The 16,968-nt window shown below is 41.1% G+C and overlaps 1 protein-coding gene across 8 annotated transcripts in view; it reads right to left on the bottom strand.

The window, feature by feature from the left end:
• The window catches only part of EXOC6B (exocyst complex component 6B), a 618,440-nt gene extending 603,122 nt beyond the window's left edge, over nt 1–15,318 (bottom strand). For 5 of the 8 annotated variants that reach the window (XM_025932555.2, XM_086700857.1, XM_086700859.1 and 2 more), the window contains exon 1: nt 9,222–9,456. In XM_025932555.2, the coding sequence (XP_025788340.1) occupies nt 9,222–9,334 (113 nt within the window). In that variant the 5' untranslated portion in view covers nt 9,335–9,456. Of the gene's footprint in view, nt 1–501; nt 558–9,221; nt 9,457–15,141 lie in introns of those variants that run through there. The other 3 variants (XM_086700864.1, XM_086700858.1, XM_086700860.1) reach the window with 3 other exon arrangements.
• Nucleotides 15,319–16,968: the final 1,650 nt, after the last annotated feature.

Raw genomic sequence — 16,968 nt, 5'->3', positions numbered from 1 at the left:
AAATGTCTGCTTATTCATATACCTTTATGACTTAAAATAATGAAAAGGCAAGTTTGAAGCTTTCACTCCTTAAAAAACAATGGTTTCTTTGTTTTCGTAACCAAAACTCATTGCATTTTGTATACTCCTGCTGTATTTAAGCAAGGCATAACAATGAAAGGTTCTTTACTGATGCTCTTAAGAAAAATGCCAACTTTATAGAAAAATAAGCAAAGGAGACAGACAATACACACACACATACACACACACACACACACACACACACACACACACACACAAAGATATACAAAAAGCCTTTTAAACATATGAAGAGATGTTCAGCCTCACTCACAATAAACTACAAATGATAACTACACAGAAATACCATTTATCATTTATTACATTGGCGAAAAATCAAGTCGAATGCACACTTTGTTGAAAAAACTATGGAGAAATGAGTAATATCATAGAATACTAGAGGGAGAACAAAATGATCCAACCTCTAAAAAGTATAATACCTACCAAATTATATACATACTCATCAGTCTACCCAACGATCATTCTTCTGGGAATTTACCCTACAGATAAAGTATGAAAAGTACAGTAAGAAATGACCAATGTTCAAGGTTAATGATTACTGCATTATTTTGTCTAGCAAAAGACTAGAAATAACCCAACTAAACAGAAATAGGAGACTGGCTGAATAAACCACAGTATATTCACATGATGGAATACTATGTAGCTGGAACAAAAAAAATTAGGAAAATCTCTGCATATGGGTATGGATACACCATCTGATGAGTAAAAAAACAAGCTGCAGAACTGTATATATAGCACACTACTTATTGCATAAAAGGGGGAAAAGTAAAATTATAAATGCTTAGTTTTGCATTAAAAACACAATGAAAGTGGGGCGCCTAGGTGGCTCAGTCGGTTGAGCGTTTGACTTAGGCTCAGAGCCTGGAGCCTGCTTCAGATACTGTCTCACTGTCTCTCTCTCTCTCTCTCTCAAAAATAAACAAACATGAAAAGGATAAACAACAAACTAGTAAAATAAGGAAACAGAGGGAATGGGAGAAAAGATATATTTATTAGGTCCATGATTCTTATCCTTTTCTTTCCATTTTTTGAATAAAATATTTCAAACCCAGACAAATAAGGATAATTCATCTATTTGTATTTTATCTCCAAAGTTGTATCTCCAGGAGATCAGTTTCATCAGCATTATATATGAGATCTGACAACTAATAAACTCTTGATATTCAACAAAGGAATGGCTGACAAAGACTATCCTCCCATTTATATTCTCTCTCTGATTACTAATGTTGTGTAGTTTGAATCTAATTAATCAGATAACACATCAGAATAACCTTCCCCTGGAAGAACTTCAATGAAAATTTTTGTTTATTTAGCCCAAATAAAATCAGACACAGAGTCCATTGCTAACTGAACCAAATCACTATTGTCTTATCAGCTATAAGAGGGCTTTTTTAGTTTTTCGTTTTTCTAATTTGCTTAACAATTCAATGACATTATTAAAATAAAACCTAACTTCTCTTTATGAAACCACAAAAACTCATTCTCCTATTCCGTATGGTAATGAAATTTATTTAATGCCACCCATCCCCTTTCTCCCATATGTATAATTCTAATCCTAATCTCTCTCTCAAAAATAAATAACATTTTTAAAAATTTTAATTATATGTACTTCCAAAAAATAAATACATCTCATAAATTGAAGTTTTCCAGATTTTCAGCAGTTTTGTTTTCTCTCAAAAGGCTAGACACGTTTTTTAAGACAGTTAATCCACAAATCAGTTCATCAACCCCGGATAATTAACAGTTTGTGGTACAATTCTTGTATCCTATTCTTTCAATAAATATTTATTGAGCACCAACTATACGAGCACCCTTTTAGATTCCCAGGATACAGCAGCAAACAAAAGAAAGAAAATCTCTCCCCTCCTGGAAAATAAATTCTAGTGGAGAAGCCTATGTGTCAGGCAGTAGTTTAAGTGCTATGAAGATAAAGTTCCTCTCCTTCTAGTCCCTGTATCAATAAATGGCAATCACCATTCACCCAGTTACTTAAGCAAGAGCCTTGGAATCATCCTTAATTCTTCTCTTCTTTAACACCCAAAATTAATCCAACATTTTGGCTCTACTTTCAAGATATATTTTAAATCCACCTACTTCTCATCACCTTCTCCCCAACACCTTATTGCATGCCACAGCCACCTCCTGCCTGTTATTACTGCAAATACCCCTTGACTGATTTCTGTTTCCTCTCTTACTCCATCTCCACACAGCATCCAGAATGTTCCTTGTTTAACCTAATTCAGAGCATGTCACTCTGCCGCTCAAAACTCTCTTATACCTTAGTCTACGTGATCTGGACCCTGACTAACCTCCTACCATCACCTCCCCCCATTACGCTTCTCCTGAGAGCTTTCACACAACTGTGCCCTCCATCTGGAAAAGACTTCTCCTGGAGAGCCACATGGCTTGCTCCTTCACTCTATTCAAAGCTTTGCCACAGTAACTTTTTCTAAACACCTAATTGAAAACAATACCCCATCATGTGAAACACTAATCACTAAATAGCATTACTTTATGCATCTGTTTGTTTGTTTATTCTTGTGAGTGCTCCACTAGAATGTAAGGTCCATAAGGGCAGGAACTCATTGGATTTGTTCTCTGCTGTACCCCAGAGGTGGTAAGAATATCCAGTGCATAAATGTTGCTCAATTAATATTTGTTGAATGAGTAAATTCATGAATAAAGCCACTAAAACAATATAGCTATATAATGTATAACAATGCACAAAACTGTATATAACCTATCAACTGGAAAACCAAGATAAAACATGATGGTACTCTTCTAATACCTAATGTAATAAAATATATATGGAAAAAGCCAAAAAGAAATATGCAAATCTAAGAGTTTAGACAGGGTGGTAGGATTAAGTTTTTACTGTCTGTTTCTTATTTTTAAAAATCATATTACATTTTGGGGCACCTGGGTGGCTCAGTCGGTTGAGTGTCCGACTTCGGCTCAGGCCATGATCTCGCGGTCTGTGGGTTCAAGACCCACATGGGGCTCTGTGCTGACAGCTCAGAGCCTGGAGCCTGCCTCGGATTCTGTCTCCCTCTCTCTGCCCTCCCCCACTCATGCTCTGTCTCTCTCTCCCTGTCAAAAATAAACTTTGGAAAAAAAATCATATTACATTTTTAAAAAATAAGAAATAAAAACCACATTACATTTATAATTGAAATATAAAAATATTACTTTTAAAAGGGAGCTATTATTAAAAAATAAGCAATCAGCAATGAGAGATCATTTCTTTCTCCTCATTGACTGTCAAGGAGAGAGTATATCAGAATCACCTGAGGGGCTTTTATAACTTTGTTTCCTGTCTTTTCCTCCATTCTCCACTCCATCCCAAAATAATTATTTTGATAGGTCTGATTGATTATTGATGAATATTATATCCCTCAAATAGCTGAGTCCAAGCAAAAAAAAAAAAAAAAAAAAAAAGACCAGGAGCCATAAACTAACATAACTCCCAAAATAGACTTAAGGCCACATAGCAAACTCAAAGGTAACAGGCAGAAGATGACTCATATTATGTCAGTGACTACTACATGGCAGGTACCGTGAAAAATGCTTTATCTCATTTTTTTTTTTAAATACTGTCCCTGCAATGTACATGGTATCATCTCCATTTTAACAGAAGAGAAAAATGTGCCCACTTGGGTGGTAAGCTGCTTATAAAAATAATTAACTGCTTACAGAGGTCCACGCATGTGCCAATAATGATAACACGTCATGAACCAAAGATTATGATTAGCTGGGTTTTGTACAACTTAGATAATGGGGGAGGGCAGACAATGGAAAACAAAGCCACGTGGCCAAAGGCACAGAAGTAGCAAATGAGGAAAACAGGTCTCCATATTTAATTATCAAATGACTTTAAGCAAAACAGTTTTTGAAAACATCACCCAATTTGTTTCCTGTAAGAACCGAATTTACAACTTAGTTAAATAAGCAAGATTAAAAAAAAAAAAAATTGTTCCTAGACCAATAGTATAGATTTCTAACAAAGTATATAAAGCAACAGTCTAGAAGGAAAGCACAAGAAAAAAAATAAAAAATAGATACACTGGACTACAAAGTAATTTTTTAAGCTTATTCATTTATTTTCAGAGAGACAGCATGAGGGAGAGAGGGGCAGAAAAAGAGGGAAAGAGAAAGAATCCCAAGGAGGCACCACACTATCAGCATGGAGTCTGACGCAGGGCTCAAACCCCAAACCGTGAGATCATGACCGGGGCCAAAATCAAGAGTCAGATGCTTAACCAACTAAGCTACCCATGTGCCCCTGGACTACATAAAAATTTAACTTCTGTGCAGCAAATGATACCATCAAGAAAATGAAAAGACAACTCACAGAATGTAAGAAAATATTTGCAAATCATATATCTGGTAAGAGATTTATATCTAGAATATAAACGAACTCCTAGAATTCCACAATAGAAAGACAAACCAATTAAAAACTGAGTATGAGTAAAGGATCTGAATAGACTTTTCTCCAAAGAAGATAAAAACAAATGACTAATAAGCACATGAAAAGATTAGCCATTAGGGAAATGCAAATCAAAACTACAGTGAATTGCAGCTTCAAACCCACTAGGATCCTAACATTAAAAAAAAAAAAAAAAAAATCATAACAAGTGCCGACAAGAATGTGGAGAAACTGGAACCCTCATGAATTGCTGGTGGGAATGTAAAATGGTGCTGACATTTTGGAAGACAGCTTGGCAGTTCCTCAAAATGTTAAACATGGGGCATCGTATGACCCAGAAATTCTACTCCTAGGTATATGCCCAAGAGAAATAAAAACATATGTCCACACAAAAATTAGTACGCTTATGTTCATAGAAGCATTGTTCTAACAGCCCCCAAAGGAAACCTAAATGACAATCAACTGAATAAATAAAATGTGGTATATCCATTTTATATATTCACAGAAATTAAGTACCAATACAAGCTACCACATGGATGTGCCCTGAAAACTTGCTATGTCACCAAAAAAAAAAAAAAAAAAAAAGAAAGAAAGAAAGAAAAGAAAAGAAAAAGAAAGAAAAAAAGTGATGAAAATGTTCTAAAACTAAATTGTGGTAATGTTTATACAGTTCTGTGAATATACTAAAACCAGTGAATTGTATATTTTAAATGGGTGAACTGTTTGGAATATTAATTATATCTCCATAGAGCTGTGTTTTTACAGGCAGTATATTTCACTGTTAAATTTAAAAGCTTAAAAACAAAATCTTAAATAGCAGTTAAGACTGAAGTTGGGGCCCTGAGTGGCTCAGTCAGTTAAGCATCAACTTGATCTGAGCTCTAGTCTTGATCTCAGGGTCGCTGGCCATGAAGCCTACTTTAAAAAAAAAAAAAAAAGACTGAATGTTAATTGCTGGTATCCAAAGAGCAAAATTAGAAAATGACTTCTCCTGAATGTTATATGAAACTGATATTATATGAAATGATATGAAAGAAGACTAGAAATATAGAGATGGGATTTGAAATAAGAAAATGTGGAGCTACTGTTCATGAGTGATTTCTGATCAATATTTTAGTATTAGCAGTACAGAGCAGGAATCAATATCATTTTAAAAGCAAAACAGGCCCTAATATCTTATGAGCCTCTTTCCTCATCTGCAAATTAGGACTTGCAGCTAATGAAATAATTTTTAAGATAAAGACAGAGAAGAAAGAGATGGCTGCTTTCCCAAAAGAATTTGCTGGGCAACAGCCTCTATATGTGCAGATATGCTTGGGCCTTTCAGAATACAATGAAAAAGGAGAGGCACTCTCCCTTATGGTATATGGAAATTGACTACCATTGCATTCACTGTTCAAGATTAAAATAAGGATAAATATAAAATGAAAAAGTCAAGCTACTCTGGCTTCGCAAACCAAAAGGAGTAAGACTGGAAGAATAATTTGGTATCACAGAAGGGAAAGAAAGTAAGTCATGATTCACAAGTAATAGTTGGCAAAGGAAAAAGTCTGGTTAGGCAATGTAGCTAAATGGATTTTTGTGAAGAGCAGGAACTGTAGGGATGGCTATAATCTTATACCTTATTATCTTATATCTGCTACCAATTCACTGTTATTGTCTGTTCCTTAGTTCCTCTTCAGTTACAAAACCTAATTCAGGAACAGGTAAGAATCTGGTGCTTTAGAAATACTACTTCAAAAGATGTAAGAAATAGAAAGGACTACAACGAGGGGAAGAGGCATATGAGATTAACAGTTGAGGGTAGAGTTCAGGAAGAGAGCCTGCTGCCTTAAATATATTTAATGACTGCGATGGAAAAGGAGAGGAGGTAATAATGATGGAGGTGCATCCAGGGTAAGGCATGGGCTCTGAAACATCAAGTCTGTGCATGCTGCTGCCTGTAAATGGGATAAGGGGAAAAAATGAGATCATCCTCTATGAATATGGACAGGAACAATGTAGACTAAAGACAAAGACAGTGGGTATTAGTACTTGATTTACAGAATGTCAAGTGATTGAATGTTTGCGGATGATAGTAAGATTTAGGGTTATCTGCCAAAGACAGGATGAGGCCAAAAATGAAGAGCCCCTACTAATGATCCAGGGAGTCCGGAAAAGCAACTAAAACTGGTAAGCTAGTGCCTTAACTCTCAAACCCCCCCTTTTTTTTTTAATGTTTTATTTATTTTTGAGAGAAAGAGAGAAAGAGCGTGAGCAGGGGAGGAGCAGAGAAAGGAGACACAGACTCTGAAGCAGTCTCTAGGCTCTGAGCCATCAGTACAGAGCCTGATGCGGGGCTCGAACCCACCAACCACGAGATCACGACTTAAGCTGGAGTCGGATGCCCAACCAACTGAGCCATCCAGGAGCCCCTCAAACCCTTTTTTTTTTTTTAAACCATGTCCCCTTTGGGCAAAAGATCCCTTCATCCACCTACCCCCACAAAACCCCACTTACCAGTGGAAAAATAATTCAGTAATAATAATAAAGCGAATTTTAGGGAGAAAAGGTAATGTATTTTAATCCTAATGCATATATCCTGAATCAATACACTAGAAAGTTACAGGCCAAAATTTGGCTGAACAAATATGCATTATGATTCAGTAGAGAATTAACATAATAAATCACAACAAACTATACTGACAACACTAAATTAAAGTCACTTATCATATAAACCAAGGACAGCAATTGAAAACCACAACCAACTCAAGACAATATTAATGGTGTTCTGATAAAGAACCCTTCTTTAAAACTCTAGCAATCCCAGATGCTCCAGTGGGAACTTTGCTTGGCTCAGTAGCCAAATATCTTAGTTAAATACTGAAACAGCATCCTCAATAACTCCAGTAACATTTTGTGTTATAAAAACCAAATATTAATAATCGATAGTAACACACTTAGAATACTGATAAGCAGTCTGCAGTTTTTATAAAAGTAAAGATAATGAAATAAGGATCATTCACCCTTAAGAGCTCAAGAAAATGGGAAAAGAAAGCAGTATGATGGTCATGATCCCAATGCAATGAAGGACAAAGGCAAACTACTAAAGATGGTCATGACCAGAGATGGCAGAGAGAAGCAGGCTACCATTGTGCCCTGGAGAAGAAAGATGTGCAGGTGGAGATGAGGAGTAGAGTCTCCAGCCTGCCCCTCCTTCAAACACTCTTTCATGGGGCGCCTGGGTGGCGCAGTCGGTTAAGCGTCCGACTTCAGCCAGGTCACGATCTCGCGGTTCGTGAGTTCGAGCCCCGCGTCAGGCTCTGGGCTGATGGCTCGGAGCCTGGAGCCTGTTTCCGATTCTGTGTCTCCCTCTCTCTCTGCCCCTCCCCCGTTCATGCTCTGTCTCTCTCTCTGTCCCAAAAATAAATAAAAAAAAGTTAAAAAAAAAAAAAAAAAAAAAACACTCTTTCATGAGACAACTCTCCCTATGAAAAAAAAACAAAACAAAACAAAAAAACAACAAGCAGTGAGTAATAACTGCTTTGAAGGGAGAAGTAGTGCCCCAAGACTGTGCAAGGTGGGTAGAATTATCTGTCTACTGACTGCATGAAGATCAGCAGGTACAACAGGAAGGATGAAGATGAGTAAGTTCCAGGGCACTAGTAAACTGAGGGGAAAGGGAAAGGTGGTTGGAAATTGGATCTGGTGAATAATTAACAGGAAGTATAGATATACGATAATCACCAATTGAGACATTACAAAAAAGGTTAAGAATGCAGACCCTGGATCCAGAGAGCCTGAGTAGGAATCACTACTCCCCTACTTTATTTTCTCTGTGACCATGAGCAAGTCACTTAACCTCTCTGTGCCTCATCTGTAAAATGAGGATAATAACAGTACCTAATAGGATTGTTCTGCAGTTTGAATAAGTTTCACTTGTAAATTGCTGAATACAATTTCTTGCACTGTACATAGTAAGTGGTACCTAAGTTTTGTTAAATACACTAAGCTGAGGTAGGTGGAGTTTGTTTTGACATTTACAAATAGAATGGGGGTGAGAGGGCAAAGTAATGGTATGGGGGGGTGGGCAGAAGGGGTGACAACTTTTTCTCAGCGATGAGACTACCTTGAGGCTGCACCTTTGGAAGAGGTCGTCTTACTAACAGGGTTCAACAAGTACCCGCTACCCAGAGAGGGGCGCGGGTTGAGGGAAACTTCCTTCCAGGCCTAAGATTTTCAGAAACTCATTTCTGAGAAGTGGTTGTGATTTTATGGAGGCAAGAGTGTAATTTCCCATCATCAGACTGTGAGTGAATTTCTGTTTTGTCCGTAGAGCAGGACTTATGTCTAGGACAGGATGGGGTCTGAGTCGGAGAGGAAGGGTGATGTCCCCAGGGGGAAGATCTGCTAAAAGCCACCATCTGCCGGGCGCGCTCTAGTCGCCCAGCTCGGAGCCGGCCTCGGAGGCAGAACCAAGGCTGCCCCAGCCTGGAGGAAGGCAAGAGGAGCCTCCGGAGTAACTGGGCTGTGGGCGTCGGCGGTCGAGCAGGGACCCCATGTCCAGGCTGTGGAGGGAGACCCGCCTTGCCCAGGGTGGAGGTCGCTCGCCGGGATCCCCGAAACGGGGGGCTGGCGCTGGCCCTGCGGGCGGCCGGCCAAACACACAGCCCCGAAGGAGCCTGGCCCCCGTCCAGCCCGTATCCGCCCGTCGGTGGCCCCGGTCCCCGGGGGGTACCTGAGGGTGGGCCCGATGCAGGCCGTGTCGGTGCTCTCGATCTCTCGCAGGATCCGCTCGTGCTCCGCCGCTGTCTCCAGGCTCTCCGCCTCCGCCATCTTACCCCTCTCCATAGATTGGGGGCGCCAGGCAGTGCGTCCCCTCCTTCAGCCCCGCTCACCTTTCGTTCCCTCTCTCACCCTAGGCTCCAGAACCTCCCCGGCCTCCGGCTACCCGCAGGACGACCCCTCCCTCGGGCTCGGCACGCCCCCTTGCATCACCGCGTCCGCCGACGTCCGACGCAATGCCCGCTGGGACTTGTAGTTCACCAGGCAACGACCGCCTGAACCCCGCTCATTTATTCTTTGAATCCACAAATACGTGTTGAAAGCCCCACTATAAGCCAGGAACAGTTAAAGATACCGCATGTGCAATGGTGATCAAGTTAGGAAATGACACTGATTCTACAGCTTCTTCTTTAAGGCCCTTGCTACAAAGTGCACAAGGCTCTGGACACTCAAATAATAAAAGACAAAATGGGTTTCCGCAGGCAGCGATCTTACAAGCTTTAAAAGGGGGTGGGAGGGGGGTTGGAGAATCCCCAAACTAAGATAAGATAGAATGTGGCTGTAAGCCAGTTAAGCTTACTCGTGTAAATCGAGTTCAGGGCTACTTCTGGCTGTGAAGGATTCATAGAAAGGTTGGGTCTGGTAGTTTAAAAGTTGTGACTAGAAGGTGTTAGGAGTGCCCAGAAAGCCAACAAAAACTTCACATGCACTGGCGTGTAGAGAAGCAGTAGTAAAAGATGGGGTTGCAAATGCACCCTGAAGAGAAATACTGGGCTGAGAAATTGTGTACCTTACTCTGATGGTTACACTTGGTCAAACAACCAACTGCATCTGGAACACTTGTAAACTTTTTTTTTTTTAATACAGACTAAAGGTGTAAACCCTCTGAACATCCTGATCCAGGGATTTGCATTCCATAAATTACCCAGGTTAGAATTTTAAAATCATATTTATTGATCACTGTTTCAGTTTTTACGTAAGACAATGAATGAGAATCCACCGGAGGTCTTAAAGAAGAGTGACACAATCAGAACCTTGACTTTAGGAAATGTGATCAAGAGCAATTGTGCAACATGAGCAGAGACAAAACTTGGAGGGGCACCTGGGCGACTCAGTCAGTTAAGTGCCAGACTCCTGATTTGGGCTCAGGTCATGGTCTCATGGCTGGTGGGATCCAGCCCGGTGTTAGGCTCTAAGCTGACAGCACAGAGCCTGCTTGGGATTCTCTCCCCCTCCCCTTCTCTCTCTTTCTCTCTCTCTCAAATCAAATAAACTTAAAAAAAGATAAATTTTAAAAAATAAAAAATAAAATTTAAAAAAATGGGAATGCAAGCTGGTGCAGCCCCTCTGGAAAACAGTATGGAGGTTCCTCAAAAAAATAAAAATAGAACTACCCTACGACCCAGCAATTACACTACTAGACATTTATCCAAGGGATACAGGTGTGCTGTTTCGAAGGGATACTTGCACCCCAATGTTTATAGCAGCACTATTAACAACAGCCAAAATATGGAAAGAGCCCAAATGTCCATCGATGGATGAATGGATAAAGAAGATGTGGCACATATATACAATGGAGTATTACTCTGCAATCAAAAAAAAATGAAATCTTGCCATGTGCAACTACGTGGCTAGAACTGGAGGGTATTATGCTAAGTGAAATTAGAGAAAGACAAAAATCATATGACTTCACTCATATGAGGACTTTAAGAAACAAAACAGATGAACACAAGGGAAGGGAAACAAAAATAATATAAAAACAGGGAGGGGGACAAAACAGAAAAGACTCTTAAATATGGAGAACAAACAGAGGGTTGCTGGAAGGGTTGTGGGAGGGGGGATGGGCTAAATGGGTAAGGGCCACTAAGGAATCTACTCCTGAAATCATTGTTGCACTATATGCTAACAAATTTGGATGTAAATTTTAAAAAATAAAAAATAAAATTAAAAAAGAAAAGAAAATTTGGAGACAGCTGAATTCTATAAGAATTTTAAGGCCTAATCCAGGGAGGTAGCAGTGAGAATGAAAGAGAATAAATGGAAAAAAGTAGAACTGGCATGACTTACTAGATATGGGGATAGAGGACCGTGGGTATCTCTCCACAGTTCGGAGCAAAGTGACTGGAAGAATTGTTTGCCATCAACAACAAAAAAAAAGGCATGCAAGAACCAAACTGGAAGTTGAGGCCAAATCATTTCTGCTCCACACATGCACCCGATGTTTATAGCAGTGCTTTCAACAATAGCCAAATTATGGAAAGAGCTCAAATGTCCATTGACTGATGAAGGATAAAGAAGATGCACACACATACACACAATGGAATATTACTTGGCAATCAAAAAGAATGAAGTCTTGCCATTTGCAATGATGTGGATGGAGCTAGAGTGTATTATGCTAAGCTAAGTGTATTAGAGAAGGACAAGTATCATATGATTTCACTCATATGCGGAATTTAAGAAACAAAACACATGAACATAGGGGAAGGGAAGTTAAAATAAGATAAAACAGAGAGGGAAGTAAACCATAAGAGCCTCTTAAATACAGAGAACAAACTGAGGGTTGCTGGAGGGGAGGTGGTTGAGGGGATGGGTTAAATTGGTGATGGGCATTATGGAAGCCACTTGTTGGGATGAGCACTGGGTGTTACATGCAGGTGATGAATCACTGGTTTCTACCGAAACCAATACTACACTGCATGTTAACTAAGTTGAATTTAAATAACTTATTAAAACATAAAGAAAACTTAACTATTATCTGACATAAAAAATAAATAAAAATAAAAAATAAATAAAAATAAATCATTTCTGCTCCAGCCATATGCCATGAATTATTTATTATGCAATCATTAGAGAGAAAAAGAAAACACTCTGTATTCTGTATAGATACGAAACTATCTCCAAATTGTCGGGTTGAGCAAAGCATGTCGGGAAAAAGCAAAGCATGAAACAGTATATAGAATATGTTTGCTATTTTTTGAGAAGAATAAATATTTATATATATGCTTACATATATACATGAAATATGACATAGAATATCCCTGAAAAGATACACAAGAAACTGTTAACAGTAGTGGTAGCCAGGAGAGGGATAGGAAGGAAGGGGGCTGAAGTAAGAGAAAGATCATTTTTAATTATGTATGCACTCTTGGATTGGAATTCTTTCCTTTGTGCATATATTGCTTTTTTTCAGTAAAAATGGTAGTTATTAACTGAAAATGCATTTTAAAAATAAACAAATACTGGGGCGCCTGGGTGGCGCAGTCGGTTGAGCGTCCGACTTCAGCCAGGTCACGATCTCGCGGTCCGTGAGTTCGAGCCCCGCGTCGGGCTCTGGGCTGATGGCTCAGAGCCTGGAGCCTGTTTCAGATTCTGTGTCTCCCTCTCTCTCTGCCCCTCCCCCGTTCATGCTCTGTCTCTCTCTGTCCCAAAAATAAATAAACGTTGAAAAAAAATTATAAAAATAAACAAATAGTGAGGAGAATGAGTTACAAGTCCTGGTGTTTGCCAAGAAATGAGCAAGTTGCCAAACCTGTCTGTTTCTAGATAATCTCTGGCTGTCCTCATTTTATTTAATTACTCATGCTTAAACAACCCCAGACAGATGTAGGAGGGGCAGGGAAAGTATGGAGCTTTTCATATTTCTAAAGATCCCTTAAAATACATGACAGACGGTCCCTTCAGCATTTTAGCATCTCGCTCAGCAAAAAACTTTTTGTCCATCACAGGAAGAAGACTGGTATGCAGACCGGATATGTATAGTAGTGATTAAACTAGCTTCTGCTACTGTCAGCAGCTTTTTTGAGGCCCCACTGAATCCAGAGATCTCATATGTTACCAACAAGGGTGTCTGGAGTGAGGGGTGCACAAAAGCTCCAGTGAAGACAGCCTGCCTGATCTGAATGCCTGCTAAATAGAGAGAATGTCAGGTCAGCATGGAATGACCAAAAAAGCACTCAACTAAGACTCGGGGGGCCTTTAATTCAGTTCCAGCACTGGTAGTTAAAAATGTATTCAGCACTTTCTGTGCACCAGTCTCAATACACAAAGTAATCACTTCACATACATCATTAAATTCTTACAGTAATCCTCTGCAGTAGATATCATGTATCCCATTTTACAGATGAGAAAGCTGAGAGATTAGGTAATACCTCAAGTCTCACAGCTAGTAAATGCTGAAACTGGTATTCATACTTAAGTGCACCTGATTCCAAGGCCCATTTCCTGACCATTTGGCCATGCCATCTCACCCATACCCTCCACTGCCACGAGTTTATGAGTGACCTTACTCAAATCATTCAAAGTCTCTCTGCATCTGCATCCACATCAGTATAATGAATCGTATAATTTCTCAGCCCCCTTCCAAATCACCTTGAAGACCTCTTCACAGAGCTACCTTCAGGGAAATGCAAATCAACCGTTACACGGTTTGTCTGAGAGTTTTTTTCAGATTGTCACAAATCAGCAAACCGTTTCTAATAAATGTACTGAAAAACATCCGCACATAAGTGGACCTGCACAGTTCAAACTCATGTTGTTCCCGAGACAACTGTATGAATACATGACCCCACATTGTTTCTGTCATACTGTGTGATCTGAAGCAGTGGCAATACTAACAGCTACCATTCATTAAATACCTGCCGAATTCTGGGGGGGGGGGGGGGGGGGGGTGCCTGGGTGGCTCAGTTGGTTAAGCATCTGGCTCTTGATCTTGGCTCAGGTCATGATCTCACAGGTTGTGGGTTCGAGCCCCACACTGGGCTCTGAGCTGACAGCACGGAGCCTGCTTGGAATTCTGTCTCCCTCTCTCTGTCTCTCCCTCTCTCTCAAAATAACTAAATAAACTTTAAAAAAAAAAAAAACACTTGCTAGGTTCTAGGAACATGATATGATTTCTCTCATTCACTCCTCACAGTCATCCTGCTGTGAGACAAAAATTGCCGTCTCCATTTTAATGTTTTTTTATTTCTTTTTGAAGGAGAGAGAGAGACAGAGCACGAGCGGGGCAGGAGCAGAGACAGAGGGAGACACAGAATTCAAAGTAGCCCAAGCTCTATGCTGTCAGCACAGAGCCCGACATGGGGCTCGAACTCACGAACTGTGAGATCATGACCTGAGCCGAAGTCAGACGCCCAACCAACTGAGCCACCCAGGCGCCCCTGCCATCTCCATTTTTTTTTTTTTAATTTTTTTTTTTTCATCGTTTATTTATTTTTGGGACAGAGAGAGACAGAGCATGAACGGGGGAGGGGCAGAGAGAGAGGGAGACACAGAATCAGAAACAGGCTCCAGGCTCCGAGCCATCAGCCCAGAGCTGGACGCGGGGCTCGAACTCACGGACCGCGAGATCGTGACCCGGCTGAAGTCGGATGCTTAACCGACTGCGCCACCCAGGCGCCCCCCTGCCATCTCCATTTTAATGATGACAAACGGAGGCCCAGTGTGGTTAAATAACGTACCCAAGTCAGATAGTAAATAACTAAGTGACAGACTGAGGTTAGGAGTCAGGCCTAACCTCAAAGCTCATACACTTTCTTCTACTGTTTTTACTGGTTTTTTTTTTAATTTTTTTTTTTAACGTTTATTCATTTTTGAGACAGAGAGAGACAGAGCATGAATGGGGGAAGGTCAGAGAGAGAGGGAGACACAGAATCTGAAACAGGCTCCAGGCTCTGAGCTGTCAGCACAGAGCCCAACGTGGGGCTCGAACTCACGGACCGCGAGATCATGACCTGAGCCGAAGTCGGACGCCCAACCGACTGAGCCACCCAGGCGCCCCTGTTTTACTGGTTTTCAAGTCTGTCTGTCCACCTGTACCATGAGCTCCTTGGGGACAGGGGCTTGCCCCAGCTGATAGCTCACCCCACACGACCTACCATGTCTTGGGTACAGAGCCTCAGTGCTCCTTCTTTCTGTCTCTCTGCCCAGTCCTGAGGTACAATTCTATGCCGGCAGGAGGGTGAAGGAAAAGAACAATAATTGAACAGCTGATGAAAGCAGCTCAGCCCCTAGGGCTCTCTTCATCATCATGTTTGCTGCTCCCGCCTCTTTAGGGGCTGTGAGGAGGCCTCCCTGGAGTCTGAGCTCACTGGGTCCCCTGGGCAGTGATGTCACCCTCCTGCTCTGCCAGACTCTTGAGGTCACAATCATACTGACATCACCCATGTTTCCATAGGGCTTAGTAAGGAACTGCGACCTCGTCCACATGCTCCTGCCTGAGACAACTTCTGTCATCATGATTTTGGGGGGTCCTTTCCTTTGCCCAAAGGTCTCATTTCATGTGTGAGCAGCTTTTCTTCCTCTCACCCTAATCTGCCTGTCCCTGAAAATGGTAAGCTTCACTCACTACTTTGCTCTACACATACACTGCCTGGAATCTCTGACACACCAACATAACACAGGAAACACAGCGAATTAAAAAAAAAAAAAAAAAAAAAAAAAAAAAAAAAAAAACTTCCCCAATGGTCTTGTCAGACTGGAGAAAGGAGAAGCAAAGCAAGAGTAAATTAGGACAACTTGTCAACTTTTCCAGGACCTGACTGTCACGGGGCCGCTCTACTTTAAAGCAGTTGGAGGGGTGCCTGGGTGGCTCAGTGGGTTAAGCGTCCAACTTCAGCTCAGGTCATGATCTCACAGTTCATGAGTTCAAGCCCCGCATCCAGCTCTGTGCTGACAGCTCTGAGCCTGGAGCCTGCTTCGGATTCTGTGTCTCCCTCTCTCTCTGCCCCTCCCCGCTCATGCTCTCTCTGTCTCTCTCTCTCAAAAAGAAACATTAAAAAAAATTTTTTTAAGTAGTTGGAAACGTGTAAGGCCTTCCAACCCTGAACTTTTGGGTTTTTAACTTGTCAGTCTTTGTTAGCCATAAGGAAGCCATCTCCACAGAGGGCTTCTCCCCTCCACCCACCAACCCCTAGTTTAATTCATTTTGGCAAGTAATCATCAACCAATCAAATAGTCATTAACCCAAATACCTGGCATGATGGGATATGGTTGAAAACACAAATGAGGTGGTGTATGGAAACCAAGTTGACAATAAATTCATATTAAAAAAAATAAAAAAGAATAAAAAAAAAGAAAACACAAATGAGACAGATATTCCTCAGCTTCAAATCCTCACATCGTTCCCACTGAACTTAGAACAAAACCCAAACTTAAACCATGGTCCTGTGCACCTTCCTCCTGACTCCCCACCCCCGCCACCCAGCTCCATCCTGCACCGCTCTTCCTGTGTTTGCGCCCTCCAGCTGCACCAGCCCCTCAAACACACCCAAATCTGGACCATTCGGGCTTCACAATTTACATTTCTGTTCACAATTTACGTTTCTTTTTTTTTTTTTTTTTTTTTTAACGTTTATTTATTTTTGAGACAGAGAGAGACACAGCATGAACAGGGGAGGGGCAGAGAGAGAGGGAGACACAGAATCGGAAGCAAGCTCCAGGCTCTGAGCCATCAGCCCAGAGCCCGACGCGGGGCTCGAACTCGCGGACCGTGAGATCGTGACCTGAGCTGAAGTCGGACGCTTAACCGACTGAGCCACCCAGGCGCCCCCACAATTTACATTTCTGTTGCGATCCGCAGGATGAGTGGGAGTTAGTAGGACTTAGGTTAGTCACCTCCTCAGAGCCAGTAACAAACAATGGCACTGATGTGCCTGACAACTTGAGCATGGTGTTTGAAGTACTGAAAGTCCGCATTGAAAAGA

Source organism: Puma concolor, chromosome A3 (genome assembly GCF_028749965.1).
Source record: "Puma concolor isolate L17-30 chromosome A3, mPumCon1.1.hap2, whole genome shotgun sequence".
In the NCBI taxonomy this organism is placed as follows: domain Eukaryota; kingdom Metazoa; phylum Chordata; class Mammalia; order Carnivora; family Felidae; genus Puma; species Puma concolor.
The sequence above is the reverse complement of the archived record's forward strand: the minus strand, read 5'-3'. Positions and strand labels throughout refer to the sequence as shown.